General features: G+C 35.4%; 1 protein-coding gene across 5 annotated transcripts in view; it reads right to left on the reverse strand.

Annotated features, from left to right (window-relative positions):
* Window positions 1–2,680: 2,680 nt before the first annotated feature.
* The window catches only part of CCSER1 (coiled-coil serine rich protein 1), a 735,398-nt gene continuing 722,064 nt past the window's right edge, over window positions 2,681–16,014 (reverse strand). For 3 of the 5 annotated variants that reach the window (XM_075090839.1, XM_075090838.1, XM_075090840.1), the window contains exon 10: window positions 2,681–11,620. In XM_075090839.1, coding sequence (XP_074946940.1) covers window positions 11,135–11,620 — 486 coding nt within the window. In that variant the 3' untranslated portion in view covers window positions 2,681–11,134. The remainder of the gene's footprint in view (window positions 11,621–16,014) is intronic. The other 2 variants (XM_075090841.1, XM_075090843.1) reach the window with 2 other exon arrangements.

Raw genomic sequence — 16,014 nt, forward strand, 5'->3', positions numbered from 1 at the left:
ACCCTTGAATCAATGAACCTAAACTACTACAGTTCTAAAAAAAAAAAATCCAAGATAACATAATTCAAACTACACTATTCCCCCCCCCCTTTAGTATTGTCTCCCTACAACATACAATTTCTCTAAATCCTTCTGGGAGACACTTGACCAAAACCCCCAATACCACTGAAAAAAAAACAACAACTGCCTTTTCCACCCTCAGCTTTTAAGGCCTGGTATTATCCCATGACCTGATAATTAAATCAGGTACAGGTGAAACTGAGTTCTTAAAGTTCTCGGTGTCTTAAAGGTGTCAGAATACCTTACATTAGATAGACATTTGTAACAACATATAAAAAAATACCAAAAAAAAAAAAAAAGAGAGAGAAAAAAAGAGAGAAAGAAAAAGGAAAGAAGGAAGAGAATGATTAAAATTACTGAAGTAATTTAAAGCAGAACTTGTATCTAGCTGGTGTTGCTAACAGGAGTGCATATCTGTGTTATGCAGCAGCACAGAGTAGACGTGTGCCCATTCCTCTAAAATAGTGCTCTGCATAACATCAGGTTGATTGAAACAGTGCTGCATGCAGATGTAATTGTGCTTGCAAATAATTTAACTTGCACTGAGTCACTTTATGCATGATTTTTCTGAATGAAATTTAATTCTTAGATAAAGTATTTCACAGTCCTCATTAAAAGAGGTGGACTCAAGGAACTGTGCTGATCAGTCGTGCGTCTCCAACACTTGAAAAATCTTTGAGATTAATTTCCTTTAATTTTATATTAGTACTTTTTTCAATCTGAAACCATGATTTAAGACTTAGCTCATTCTCTTATATGTGGTTTTCTAAAGCAACAACATTCATAATATTTTTAGAGTTACTACAACATAAAACATTACAAATAATAACACATACCAAACAACAGGGGAATTACTTTGCTGTCTTCTGAATATTGTTTCACTCCAAGCACCCAGAAGCTTTTGAGGCATCTACGTAATAGGGAATAAATTCCTGTCCTGTTGTTTCATAAAAGACAACAACAATTTATGGGGAATTATGGAAATATATATAACATGTAACCATGAAAAAATTCTCAGACACTTTAAAGACCACCACCATACAAAGACAGCTTATGGCCTTCGTTCTGGACACAACCAAGCTTCACAGAAGTGTTGTCACATAGGGAAGTTTCCATAGCTCCCAAACACTTTGTATAACCTGTGCAAATTTCAAAGGAACTTTCTCTTCCTTGCACTTGCATCTAATTCGCCGTTTCTTCAGCTTCATTGAGTAGAAGGCTGATAATACAGTACTTTAAATTCACCGAAAAATAACAGTGTTCTGTATAGATATGGACTGGTACAACACTGTCATAGATTAAAAATTATTCTTCTACTGATATAATAATAATGCATTTCAGTTTTATTTTTCCTTGGAAGACACATGCGTATGTTTTTATAGATATATGTGTGTGTGTGTGTGTGTGTATACATAAAAAAATAAAACAACCTATTAAGCTTCATATTCCTGCAAGGCACCCAAATGCTAGAAAGAATTACTTTGTACACCACTGAAATGCAGCAGCCTTTGAACAGCATATAGCAACAGTACGAAACAGCTTAGAGTAAGACATACTTTTCAGAGCGTTACTGACAGAGTATTAGACATACAAGTACTGTGAAAGGAGCTACAGCCATTTCTAGGTGCAGAATTGGAGGCCAAGCTGAGGCTTTCAAAATTGGGACTGAAAATGGTACATTGCTGGTGATGCAAAAAAAACCCCTCCAATAAACATGAATACACCTGCTAGACTAAGAATGCAGCCCATAGGAATTATTTATGTGCAGGAATAAGCTGAAGTAGAAATTTGCTGGCCACTAGATCATCAGTTATGACAGGCTCAGCAATCACTTTGGTCTTCATACTTCTTTTATTAATAGAGCACTGTTAGTGGTGACAAATATTTCATAGCCTTACAAATGTGATAATTTGCTTAGTCCTTCTATATTTGAATCAAAGTAATATTAATGATTTTGGCCTTTAAAAGTTAAGACCCTCATTTATATATGCTACAGGGAAAATGAAGCCAAGTGGAAGAGTGTTTTATAACATCCTCACTTGAAACATTGTGACGAACACTACCCAAATAAACACATAATATAAGCAGTAGCGTACAGCAGAATAAGAAGCTGAAGAGAAGAAAAAAAAATAAACTTAGGCCTAATTTTAATTATGGAAATTACTATTTTCACACTGAGAACAAGTGGGACGTGGAGTAGGGAACTGAGAAATGTGGATACAAAAATACTTTGATACTCAGGAAATGGTGTAATAAGGAATTTGCAAAACACCAAGGCAGAATGGAAATGTTCTTTTTTTCCAGCAACACAGTGGATTTTTTGTATATACTCTTTTGATTGTGTAAAAAGTTCTGAAGAGGTGTTTGTACTTAACTATTTAGCACACTATCAAATAGCTTCAATCTACAATTCTCATCAAGTGATTAAAGAACCCAGGGGGAAAAAAAAATATAAGTCTTCTGATTGTGACAGATTGCTAACAGCATTAAGTCATAAAAGTGTTTGTGTTTATTAAAGTGTGACGTGTATTTCACCAGTAAAAGTATTAAGAAAAGTCAAAGAAATGTAAGGTATTCCGACAAAAAACTCCAAACAGGCACATCATAGAATAACAGGATTTTTATTAACCAATTATCTTTTGGAGGAAAGGAAGGAAAAACTGTAAGAGCCCTTTATGTTCACTTCAAATATGGAAATATCTGAATATGCACCTCTACAGTAAGGTTTAAAATTAAAATTCCATATAAATATTCAAAAATAATATTTAATTTTTTTCCATCAAATGTAAAAGTAAAAATAATGCCAGCTAGAAATAGGAACAAACAAATGTCCATTAAATAATACCAATAGAATCCCATAGTACTGTTTTATGAACTGCCATAACTTTACAAAGTAACTCACAGAACACATATCCACAGTAATCTGGTTAAAAAAACAACAGGATGCGGCTTGATATTCTTCAGAGGCAACAGTGTTTGTATCCAAAGGCTATGTATTCTTTTTCAGTCAGTGCACAAAGACTGAATTTGAAACAATCAGGTTCTTATTGCACACAAATTACAAAACGTCAAAACAACTCAAAAAAAGAATATAAAAGAAAAAAATCAGAGGACGTGAGGTACTGTGATACTAAAATCAAAGGTTAGGGTTGTGCCTTGAATATTTTTAAATATTAAATAATAACTGCCTGTAAAATAAGAATAAGATTTTAACGCATTTATGGCTTTGTAGGGCAAAACCACTAAAATCACCAATGAACTTGTCCAATCAGAACTTAGATATACTTTACAGCTTTCTTTTCAGAACGTAACTGGAAGTGAGGTACCTTGGGGCAAATATCTCCCCTACTGTAAATTCAGCTCCAAGTTGAATGTTTAAGTTGCCTTTTTAAGTGTGTTATCTCTTAGAAAAAAAAATTATTATTATTTATTTCTTTTTAAATTTAAGTTACCATATAAATCATCAAAGTGAAATCCCGGACTAGAGTATGTTCAGTGAAAAAGCTTTCCATTGCCTCATGTAGAACTGTACTCTTTTCGATACTCTTCAACAGTGCATTATTTATACTTATGTTTCAAGTGAATATTTTCCTCCTTTTCTCATTTTATTACTCTTTTAAAGCCTCTAATTCAAGTAATCTGAATGGTATTACCAATTACATTTTAAAAATTGTTTTCAATAATATGTAACAACTGACCTTGCAGTGTACTGTTATTGAAATTAAATGGGTACTTAGCAGCGTATAATACAAAAATCAATGCCTTATTAGTCCTTCAATTTTTATAGTGGTCAGTAGTTTTAAAAAAAAAAACATCCTGAACAGCAAGATACTCATAAACAAGTACACAATGCAAAAATGATCAGAACTAATGTCTGATTCTAATACATAAAGCAGAACGCTTCTGTTAAAAAAAATAAATAATAATGCCTAAAGCTCTCTGATGGCTACTAGCAGTATTAAGAACACGTACAGTTTTCAAAAATACTCAGAGCTGGCCTAATCTGAATTCTCCCAAATCAGTTTGAATTTCACATAGGCTAAACTGGTTGTTGAGATATTTGTGTAAAAGTTTTCTCACAAGAATTGTGGTCCTTCACTAGAAAGTAAAACCAAAAGCATGACCCTACTAACTCAACGCAGCTCTTGATGTAGGGTCCGGGTTATGACTCTCTTTGATGGTTCCTTATTGGCTAGAGTATGCCGATACCTAGCGTAGGCGCATTACCATGGTTGCATGAAATACAATTATACAAACCTACTTCAGTTAGCTAGAAACAACTACACAAAGTGCAAAGCTTTAGGGATACAATTTTTTTTTTTTTTTTCTGAATTGTTTCTGTGTTACAATACAGTTCTGTTGTTCTGCTAACAGTCCTTCAGATAAAGATAACACCCTGGTAATGAGGAGACGTAAATTCACTCAGACACTCAGATGCTGTTTGATCAAAATATTGAAGTACCCTTATCTGTACTTTGTGGTGTTACGTGATCATTTTATCTCATTTCTTGTTATTCCAAGAGATTTATTTTATAAATACTACTTCAGCATATTTCAGAAAATGGCTACGCACCACCACCCCTGGAACAGAGAATGAGCTATCAATCTCTCACCCTTTACTCTTCCACTAGATTCTTCTCAGCTACAAACATCTGTTCTCCACTTACACAGATTTTTATATACTGTTGAGCCTCTTGCTTAAACATCAGACGCATCACTGATTAAGGACTTTGCTTATATCCTCCTTGTAATATTGATCATTCCTACACACAGTCTGTAGAGCATGTGCAAAACATTTTTTTTTTTTTTGCACTCCTAACCATGGGAAAGAAATAGATAGGTTTTTTACAGAAATTAATCATTTGAAAAACAAAGCCTGATGGTATAGCTGGACTGGGGACTTGAGTAGGAAGCCTGTTTCTTATCTTTTCTACTTACCTGGGGGTTTTGAAAAGTATTTATATGTAGATGGAAGTAAAATACTTTTTATGCATCATACCTTTCAAACAATAAATATGAACAAAATTGTTTATGATAGAAAAAATATTATTTGTTTGTTACCTTTTCAAAGAAGCGGGATTTGATTGTTTTACTTTGATGGGATTATTCACATGCTTAAAGTTAAGCAGAGAATTCTGAACCCTGTTGAAGTCAAGTTTAGGTAAGGAAAAGAATTCAAGCTAATTTGTAGTTCATATTAGGCCCTCATATAAAGTGCATTGACATAATGGAAAAGTAAAAATAAATTAAAATTCTACTACTACTGTTGACATGCATATACATTTGAAAACTACCCTGTTAGGGCCTTTCCAATGTAATAAAAGCAGGTTCAACGCAGGCAATGTATTTGTTTATACAGGTGCTTAAGTAAGTTTGAGAGTCTTTTACCCAAAAATGTAAATCAGCTGTAACCACAGCTCACTAACAGAGTTGGAGCCTTCAGTTAGGAAGTGGAATTTTTTTCTGTGAAAGTACCACTCACTATTCTAGCAGCAGCACAGCCGTTATGGGAGAAAATACTAAACATTTTAATGATCATATACTAAAAAAAATCCAGTGGAGCCTTCTTAAAGCAGACATGACACTGTGGTGGGACCTGTCTACACAGTCAGCACAAGTCCATACCTAAAGGGAATGTTTCTGAACTCCAGAGACACAGCAAGGGCCACAATACAACCTGTAAGGAAATATTATTTGCACACTAGAAAAATCTTCTCAGTGGAGTATTTTCTACTCTATAACCTCTATACGGATTTGGAAAAGCAACAGATATGACACTTGCCACATCCATCAGATTCTCACAAGCCTTTCATAATTAAGATCAATCAGAATAGGTTTTCCATCCCAAGAATCATACAGAGACCTTCACGTAATGTTATCGTTGCCCTGCTTTCATTGGATCAGGTTGACTTCTGCAGAAATCCTTAACAGTCTTCCCTGTGTGTTTCAATACAGGATTGAGGGGAGAAAAAAACCACCCCATAACTAGGGTAATGATTTGCTGGTAATGAAGGTACCAAAAATGGCAACTCCAAAAATATTTCACAGCTGTACAAAATGCAAGTGACAGCTGTGGCTATTGAGAAGCCCAGATTTATAGGAAATTTTTGCTTATAAAAGGTAAAATTTTTTTCTTTGTTTCTCTTCTTCAGATACAGAGAAATATTTTAAGTATATTTAAATAAAATAACCAGAAAACATTTCCAAAATATTTCAAAAAGTAAGTTGCTTTACCATTAACTTTCCAACAACAGAAGATCCTTGAAAAAGAAGATCATTAACTCCAGACAGTTGCCCTAGGCTGAAAATACACTGCAAGTCTCAAGCCCCTCAGAGAAGACAGATATCCAGTGTCTTTTACACTATAAGGAGTTAGTGCCATACACATCACAGTGGATACACTCTTACAAGCTGGACAGATCATGAGCAAGGAAACAAGATTCAAACAGACAGAGTTTACTCGGTTGAAAACAGCACGTGGCATTTTTACCCCTAAAAAAATATATCTAAGCAAGAAATGTTGTGCAGCTGCTGAAATTTCCATATGATCTTAGAAGGGCCTTACATAGGACACGTTAGAGTCAACTCGGTTTAAAGGCAGTCATGGCCTGCGTGATTTGAGTATGTTCCTCTCCTGAGGGATCTCTGCCAACTTCTGGCTCACTGGAGAACACTAAAATACATCACGGACATGATGTTGTGTGCTCCTCCAAGCTCGGAGAAGACCTCCACCATTACTTTCAATGTACTTTCTTACTCTGCGCTGCCTACTTCATCCGGAACAAGCTTAAAACGGCAAATTCTCATCCAGAAAAAAATCATCAGTAGCGAGAGCAGAAGAAAAGAGGCCATAGGGCATATTTCATTAATGTGCTCAGATACAGAACTTATGCTTTTGAACCACTACAAACTAAGTAGTAAGAAGATCCCCCTGGATTTTTTTCTCCAAGTATTTTTTTTCAAATTTTCCTTAGAGATCACTGTTACTCTACTGGACTTCGGTTATGACCTATTTAGGTTTATAAAGAGTTTTGCAGGAATTATTTTTTTGCTTTTGAACATGAAGGGGGGAAAAAAGTGCACATCTGCTATGGATTGTGAACTGGCATTTTTGCTAGGTCAAATCTTTTCTTGTCTTTTCTGTAAACCAGGAATTCAGATATCTCCTATGCATAAACTGAGACTGGTTGGACCTAAACCCACAATCCCAATCATCAGGTGACTTAACTCAGTATAGCCTAACTGAAGTCAATGTTGTATTAATTGAAACGGTGCAGACATGGCACAACCGTTATGTCGTATAAACTACAGTACTGATTTGCAAATAGCCTATTTTTATTATCTTGCAGAGTATACTCTGTATTTAACAGTATAAAGTGAATCAGTTAGCACAGACAGAAATCAGTACTTCCAAACTGGCTTTTAGGAAATGGTAAAAATATCAATTTTTATGCAGTCTGCAATGACTGCAATGAACTTGTAGAACAAACATGTAGGACAAACATGAATAACCTAGGGTAGGCTTTCAAATGCTTTGGATAAGCATTTGAACCTCATGTGAACATCTCAGTCTGGATATACCCTCTTTCAAAATTTCTAGGAAAAGAGACATGTAAGAAAAGCCCTTCATTTATGTGGATTGTGTATTTTGGAATGAAAAGCAATAAAGTGAAATGTAAGGATATGGATTAAAAAAGAAATCTATTCCAGCTGTTTCATTTCATGTATAGAGGATAGGCCTGTCGTTAAATGGTGGCAGAAATTTATGTTACAGGGTGCTTTCAGATGCTGCTAAATAGCCTAAATAGAGGAGAGGTTTGTAGTAAGACTCCTCGCTCCAATATGCACAAGCAAACAGCTTGAACTTCATTCACGTGCACAATGTTTACCAAAGAGACCTTTCCACTACTCTGAAAGCCAATTATAATAACAGTACTGGAAAAGTGTTTTCGTTCCATCTTAATAATTTGTGACTAGGCTTGGCCCCAGCGTGTTACTGTATCTTATAAATACATCCTGCAGAAGCACCCTAATAAGGGAAGGGTAAGTCTAGAGATTATATACCATTTCAGGTGTGGCTCCATTAAATTACTAAAAATTATTTAGGGCACAGATATAACGTTTCTTTTGCAAAGTGATTGTTTAAAAAAATGGGACACTGCTTCAGTTGGAAACAGCTTTCCTTTGGGGATTTCCTCCTCCTTAAAATGCCCTCTATCACACCAAAAGATACAGAAGAAACAAGAAACAATTTTCAGTAAAAATTTTACAGTTATGCTTTGTTGTACAGAAACATACAAAAAAAGGAAAAAAAGTACATCCATGGAAAAAATCATAAGTGCCTTTTACCCCTGGTGTCATGTCTTTGGATATGTACAGCCTTGGAGAAATGTATAAATCATTTTATACACAGAACTCTTAAAAATAGAGATTTTTAGTACAAAGGAATCAATTCACTGAAAGAATGCCCACATGCTGTTGCTTTATGATTTACTATATACACAAGAGGATCAAAGGACCTCTGTTTTATAGTTACTGCTGTACTGTACATTAACATGTGGCTAGGACCCTTCTCTGGGTGAGATTTACACTTAGTATTACAAATAACGTAACAATGCTGAAAATACTGATACAAAACAGCTTCAAGATGACATTTTAAAAATATCCCTCACTTTAGTTGAACAGTTTTCTCGAGTTTTTTTTAAGTTTCAGCTTTATAAAAGATTCTCCAAGAAAATAGTAGCATTTAAAATGTTCTTTTTGAAATGTATAGATGGATTTTTTTAATAAAGTGTAATCCAAAAGTCCATTTTTCCAGGAAAAAAACAACTATAGATACAGTACATTGTTAAAACGTTAAAATACAGTTAAAATTGAAGATTTTTTTGTTTTTGTTTTTTAATGTAGTATAGTACATTTGTATCCTGGAAAAAAAAAATTCCTTGATTTCAGTGTATGTTAATTTATTTACAGAACTGAAATATAATTGCATACATCAATTCTTGAGATGAGCAAGACTGAAATATATTGTTAGTAAGAACCAACTGTCCTTGCAAACTACCATAACCTTAAAAGAATGGTCAGATGAAAACATGATTCTGAGTAGTGAAATTCTGTTACTACTATTTTAACTTTTTGGGTAAACTGTAAACTATGAGTTTCAATGCAGGACTGGGAGTCTTGAATACCCAAAGTTAATTCGGTCAAGCCATGTTTGCAATTTTTGCACATTCTGTTTTGGCAGTAGGAAAACACACATGAAGACGAAGTTTGGCAAATGTTTGTCTTGATCCTTATGTATCCAGCTCTGGGTACCCAAAATTACCAGTATAGAATCTTAGGACAAAACCTACTCTCTTCAACATCAGATAATATCACAAAATTTGCTTAACCAAATTAAAATCCTCAATAAATAGAATCCTCAAAGTTCAAGCTGCCGAAATGGCTTTGCAGAATATCTGCCAAGCTCATAATCTAATTTCTTCTTAACCTAACTAATCCTTGTATTAAGCCAAATATTAAATAGTTAAGCAGATATATTTAACACTAGGTAAAATTTGTATCATTAATTCATTTTATATGCTGTATGTGACTTACCTTTTAAAAGTTACAGCATTTTTAGTGGCTATGGAAGCTTCATTTTTCATTATGTGCTACTTCAGTTAAGTCACACTGGTTTGTTTCTTTGTATGAGAATGCGCCGCACCCTTGCCTTTTGTTATTAATCACAAGTTAACGATAGAGGTGACTTGTCTCAGATCTGCCACAATCGTACTTAATGTGCCAGATTATTTATAAACTACTAACTGTATGACCTATTACCATTCAAACAGATTACCCTCCACCAGAGAGGCTGTAAACTAAGTGTCATGTTTAGTATATGCCACATGTTTAGAGTAACTTGACTGACATGACTGTTTTCAAGCCCTCTGAAAGGAGAAAACAGGATCTTTTGTTGCTGTCAAGTCTACCAGTTCTATGGTGTGATCAGATGATTTCATATTCCCGTGAGACCAGCATGTTGCACGTCAGGCAGCATTTGATTCACCTCATTGCTGTGTAATATGTCAAGACTAGCAAATCCACTGAGTTGGTATAAACCAGGTAGTTAAGTGCAGATGATACAGTCTACAGAAATTACCACTTACATGGGTAATTTGGACTGCGTAATAAGACAATTTCTCTTACTTTAGTCTTTTACCTATTTTTGGTTTGGGAAGTGAAATGAAATTATATGATGCATTACACAGCATAGAATGTCACATTGTGTCATGAGTGATACAATGCCTGTAAAGCACAAATACCACCCCAACTTGACATGTCCACACAGAACAAAAATACTCAAACAAATGTAGTTAAATAAGGGTGGGGAGAGGGAAGGGAAGGTTGAGGAACCAAGTTGCCATCCTCAGTTTTGTACCCAATTATTGATTCAAACACCTGGTGAGCCTCTATGAACCTTGCTGTTAGAAGAGAATCAGTCACTTCCTCTACTGGTGGCTTGAGGCAATCATAAAATACATACAGGAGGAAGCGGTAACACACCCCTACAAGTGAGTAAATTTCATTGTATAAAAAAAAAGGTGTAAAAAGAGGGTCCTCAAAGATTTCTGACTCCGTTTTGCCCTAATCTCTATGAAATTCAAGAGGGTTTACTAATTACTTATCTATTCATTCCTCACATCTACTTTAACAGTAACATTATTAAACATACACAGTATTATTTAAGATCACCTTTTAGAACTTCAGGGAATGATAGTGGCTTATAGAGGAAAAAAAACAACTTAAAAAATATATATTTAGCCAATATTGGACTAGCAATGGCAGCCAAATGGTCCCATTTATTATACCCATGGTGACTATGCATGACAAATCAGTCTAGTTATTTAACAATCTAGTTCATCCCTTTGCCACAGTCCCAGATAGGAAAGTACGGAATTTACAGACAACGTTAATTTTTTATTTTTTTTCAGGTGAAAATAGCAGCAGCTGAAAACTGAAGACTGAGCTCTTAGGTGAGCGTATGTTCATCTTTAATCAACTCTCCTTCCATGTCAAGAATACAAGCACCTTGTTACCCATCTTGTTGACCTAAAGTCTGTAGCTCTGCTGTGTGTAAATTGTGGTGGAGGAAAACATTTTTTCTGCTGTACATGTGTAAAGAGATGGGTCCCCTCGGAGGCTGTCCGAGTCTCCCTGTGAAAGTGGTATGCTGCCGAGGTACAGCAGTTTGGTCTTTTGGAGCTCCTGAGAACACTGGGTAGCTGTCTGCCTTGGATGCTGGCTTTGCTGTACTTGGTGCCATGGTGGCCAAACCATTCTGGGTGACCTCTGAAGCGATGGTTTCATACGTGCCTCTAGTATGCTTGATGACTTCCACGATCTCTTTCTCTTTCAGGAGGTTGCTCAGACACAAATTAGACAGCTGACAGCTCTTGCTTTCGAAGGCTGTTGCTTGGTTGCCTGATGAGTATCTAAAAGGGTCCTCGGTGGGAGTATGTGCTGACTTTCTGTCCCTTGTGCTGAGATTTTGGCTCACCATTCTGTTTGGATATGTAGCCTGGGGAAAAAACAACAACAACAAAGATTAGTAATAGAACATAGTAGGAAAATGGCATAAAGTATATGAAACACCCCTCACTACAGATGTACAGCACATGGAGCTGGCAGATTAAAATCAGACAAACCTCAAATGCTGGTAAAACTCCCAAATCACTGCTAGCATAAAATAAAAGTATTGTTCATTCATATTTAACAGAACTAATATTGAAAAATGCTTATTATAGGTAATGATTTGGGCATTTTCTTTAAAAAAATAGTTTAAATCAAAGGAGATTTTTTTTTCTGACCATAATAAGTGGATAAAAAGGTTCCATGACTGTAAACAGATTTTTCAAAAGCATTTCATGTGATGAAGCAACAAGAACTTTGATTGCATAGAGTTCAACTCTTAATACTCTCAAATACAAAATGTAAAGAACATCTTTTGTAAATATCTTCATGCCTCGGTTAACTTCAGAACATGCTCAATTTTCATTGCCTCTTGAATCTAGGTGTTTTGTTGTATACTTACAGTTAAATACATGCCAAAATGCTCTGCCAGAGCAGAGCAATAATCTTATTTCATCTGCCTGGAAAAAATACAATGTAAGAAGGATTCCAGCATGTTAGCAACTTTTGATGCTTTATGAGCATGAACGCATTTGTATTTGTTTAAATAAGGGGTATTTATCTGTACATGGATCACTGCAGATTTCCAGTGTGCACTTAGTGCAATGCTTCATTTTGTCCTCCAGAGAACATCTACTGGGGAGGAGGTGATGGGGCTGTGGGAACTCCTCTCACAGATTTTAAAAATATACTCCAAGTGTATAAAGTAAAATAAAATATTGAGGGGAAAATGCTAATACACAGAGCAGGATTCTGCCTGTTCCATGACTGACTGTACTAAGTAGCTGCTAGAGGTGATGGCCAGGAACTTGGCTCACAAGCAGATGTGCTTGTGGCTCAGGAATGGCACTAACCAAGCTGTGAATGTTCAGAAGTCTGGTCCCTAGAGGTACTTGAGTTTTGAGCCTATATGGCTTCGTAAGAAAGCTTCGTCTCTTTATATGTTGTTACAAAACATATGACACCAATTTGCCCAATATGAATTAAATACCTGAAAGTTGTATGTGAGTTTCAAAAGTTGTTGTCACAACCTGTTTAACTCTACTGTCCTCTGTCATCTAATATTGTGAGTGGCAAAAAAAAAAGGCGTGGGTCGGTGTGTTTCATTAACATGTCCAGATACATATCCATATGACGTTTCAAGGAAGTCTTTAACTTACATTGCAATTAGTGCACCTCTTTTTTTAACTAGTCAGGTTAGGGTAACTAAGATGCAGTTATGTGAAATATTCTAATAATAGCATCAATTTCACTTTATTTTAAAAGTTATTTTGGAATACACATTTGCCCTGTCACACTTTCCCAGGTACTGGTTAAAGCAACTAGCTCTGACATTCATTTGCAAAAAAAGTCCAATTTTACTCCATATAGGTTTTCTGCAACAGAACTCTGAAAGGACATAGCAGCAGCTCCTTGACATTTACATTGCTATATGGGCTCTGACATTGCAGAACAAAGCTGAGAAAATCAGAAATACTCCTAAGCCTTACAACAATACTTTGCTAAAAATATTTCAGGACGTTTCCATGATTCCATAGGAAACTTCTACATATTGTTTCAGGATAATCTGTATCGCTTCTCATGCATTTCTATTTTAGGCAACACAGAATAACGATACAGTCAATATTCACATCCTTTTTTTAGTGCAGGCAGGCTAATGGTCATGCTTCTACGCAAATTCATACACAGGTTTAGATACAAGTATCGCAGTGCATTTTAGGCATCAGAGATGGTATTTTCAAAAATTACTAGTACTGGAGTAACATTCTTCCTACTTAATTCAGTGCTGATTTCACCCAGACTCATAAATGGGAGTAGAACACTTCTGGAAAACATCACTTAAGTGTTTATGCCTACAGCACCTAGACGTTGAGATGAAATGCAATTTAGTTCCTAGGGAATCATACCTGGGGAGACCTGTCTGTAAGTTCAATCACTACTTATTTCTTTCTTTCTATGCCAGTAAATAAAATCTTTCTACTGGGACAAGAGAGTCAAATTTGATGCCCTGCCAAAAATCCCTACATCTGTTGTAAGGGAATGTTTCTGGAATTACCTTATGTCACCCTATGCCCTTTGACAACCTAAAGATTGTTATCATAGAACTGAGAGGAATTTAATGATGGGACATCTAGTCTATTCTACACTTCTGGTTAGTATCAGCTTTCCCCCATGCTGTTCCTGACTTTATTTTTTTTTAACCACTGTTTTTTTAAGGACCTGCATTGATGGAATCTGTACAGCCTCCTCAACTAACCTTTTCTACCACATTACCTTTACTTTTAGGAAAGGTCTTCCTAATGCCTAAACGGAATCTTTCTGGCTGTGAGTCTGTTCCTTCTACCTCTCTCTATCATACAAATGAAGAAAAAATTGCTGTTTGATCTTCGAATACCTGTTTATGTCTTTGAAGAATGCTGTCGAGTTACCCCTTAATCTTCTCTGCTCTAGAATAAAAAATATCACATTGATCTTTTCTCATAGGAGTCATGTTCTAGACTCCGAGTCATTCTCACTTGTCTTCGTTATAGATTCTCTTCAGTAATTCCACATTTTTTCTTGAAGAAGATGGCCCAAGAGTATAGTACTTAAGGTAATCCCCTACAAAGCAGAAGCAGCTGTGAAGGACTTCTTCACCTGCTTCTTTTTAACTCATTCCAGTATGAGGTTAGTAATTTTATTTTGCAACAGAACAAAATTGTTCATTCACGTTCATCTGGTTGTCCACAACAGTTCTAAGATTTTTTCCTAAAAAATTATTACTAGGTTGTTCAGCTGATTATTGTCATCTAGACATAATTCCTCATTTGCCTCTGTTGAATTTCATAATTTGTCTTCTGATCTTTTCCCTAACATAGCAGGATCATTCTGAATTCCAGTTTTATCCATTAACATGTTTTCCATCCTGCCCAACTTCATGTCAGCTGTAAATTTAATAAGAATATTCTTTAATCCATCATCCAGGTAGTAAATTAATAGTATCGAACACTTTAAAACCCTACTTACTGTAGCCTTCTGTTTTAACATTGGGCCATTGGTAAGTAATTTCCAAGGTGTTTTCCAATTTCCTCTATATTTGTTTCATTTAGCCTGCATAGGACATTCATAAAACAGTATCAAAAGCCTTACTAAAAGTAAGAAATCTGACATCTACAGCTTTTCTTCTAGCCAGAAGGCCCATTACTGTGCTGGTGAATGAAATTAGATTGCTTTGGCAATTCATTTGATTTGTAATCCACGTTGGCTCTTGTTCATATAATTTTCTTCTATGAGCTTATAGTTTGTTTGATTATTTGCCTCAACTTTTTGTCGGAAAACTGAAGTTAAACTAATGGAAAACTTTATAATATAATTAAGATTAATCATAACCTCCCCCCAACACTCACAAAAATAGACACTGATACCGCACTCTGATCAGTAAATACTTGTTTAAATAAAAACACCTCAGAGGTTTTGTGGTGGTATACACTGCTCAATAAAAAGTCTAGGAATTAAGAAACATTTCTCTTCTTCCAGCTGCTATTGCAGTGTCTGCAAAAGCACATAATATTTCTGTTTAATCAGCAACTATCCTTGTTCTTGTCTTCATGCAGCGAGACTACTCAGTCATAAGCAGCATGACATGTGAACAGTCAGAGTTTAAACTTTTTGCTGCAGACCTTTGTAGCCTCGGCTACAGAGGCCACTTCCAGTGAGAAGCATGACCATTGCTGGAGGTCTTAGATACAAGTTGTCTTATAGTCTTTAGAATGACTTAGCAGTTACTTTTGTCTCTTGAAATAGAATTAAAAAAACCCAAACTTGTAGGGAAAAAAATTCTTATGAAGCAAGTTATACCAACAAAGTAGGTTTTGAAGTAAATACAAAAGAATCAACTGGTTTTGAAAATGACAAGTGCAGAAGAATGTTCAATGCGAAGCATATTGTTGAAACTGTGTACCAGTAAAAGGTACAAGGCATGAGTACATGATTGTTTATATTGCTTTTTTAACTTGATTAAATGCCCTGGTTTGAATATCTGTCACTGTGGTGTTTCTCCTCTTCCTTAGCAATGTTATATTTCACATTAAATATTTTCATTTTAGAAAATACATGCTGGGTTTGTAAGTCTCCAAAATATTAACTTCTGGTTGTTGGCCAATGCAGGGAGACAGTGTGCCTGTATGTATCAATAAATATTTAATAGTATATATCTGGTGAGGGAAGGTCTTAGTTTTGCGAAGCTGTAACTTGCTGAAACTCCCCTTCTAGTGAATAATTAAACAAATACCAGGTGGTGAAAAA

The sequence above is a fragment of the Phalacrocorax aristotelis genome, chromosome 4 (genome assembly GCF_949628215.1).
Source record: "Phalacrocorax aristotelis chromosome 4, bGulAri2.1, whole genome shotgun sequence".
Classification (NCBI taxonomy): domain Eukaryota; kingdom Metazoa; phylum Chordata; class Aves; order Suliformes; family Phalacrocoracidae; genus Phalacrocorax; species Phalacrocorax aristotelis.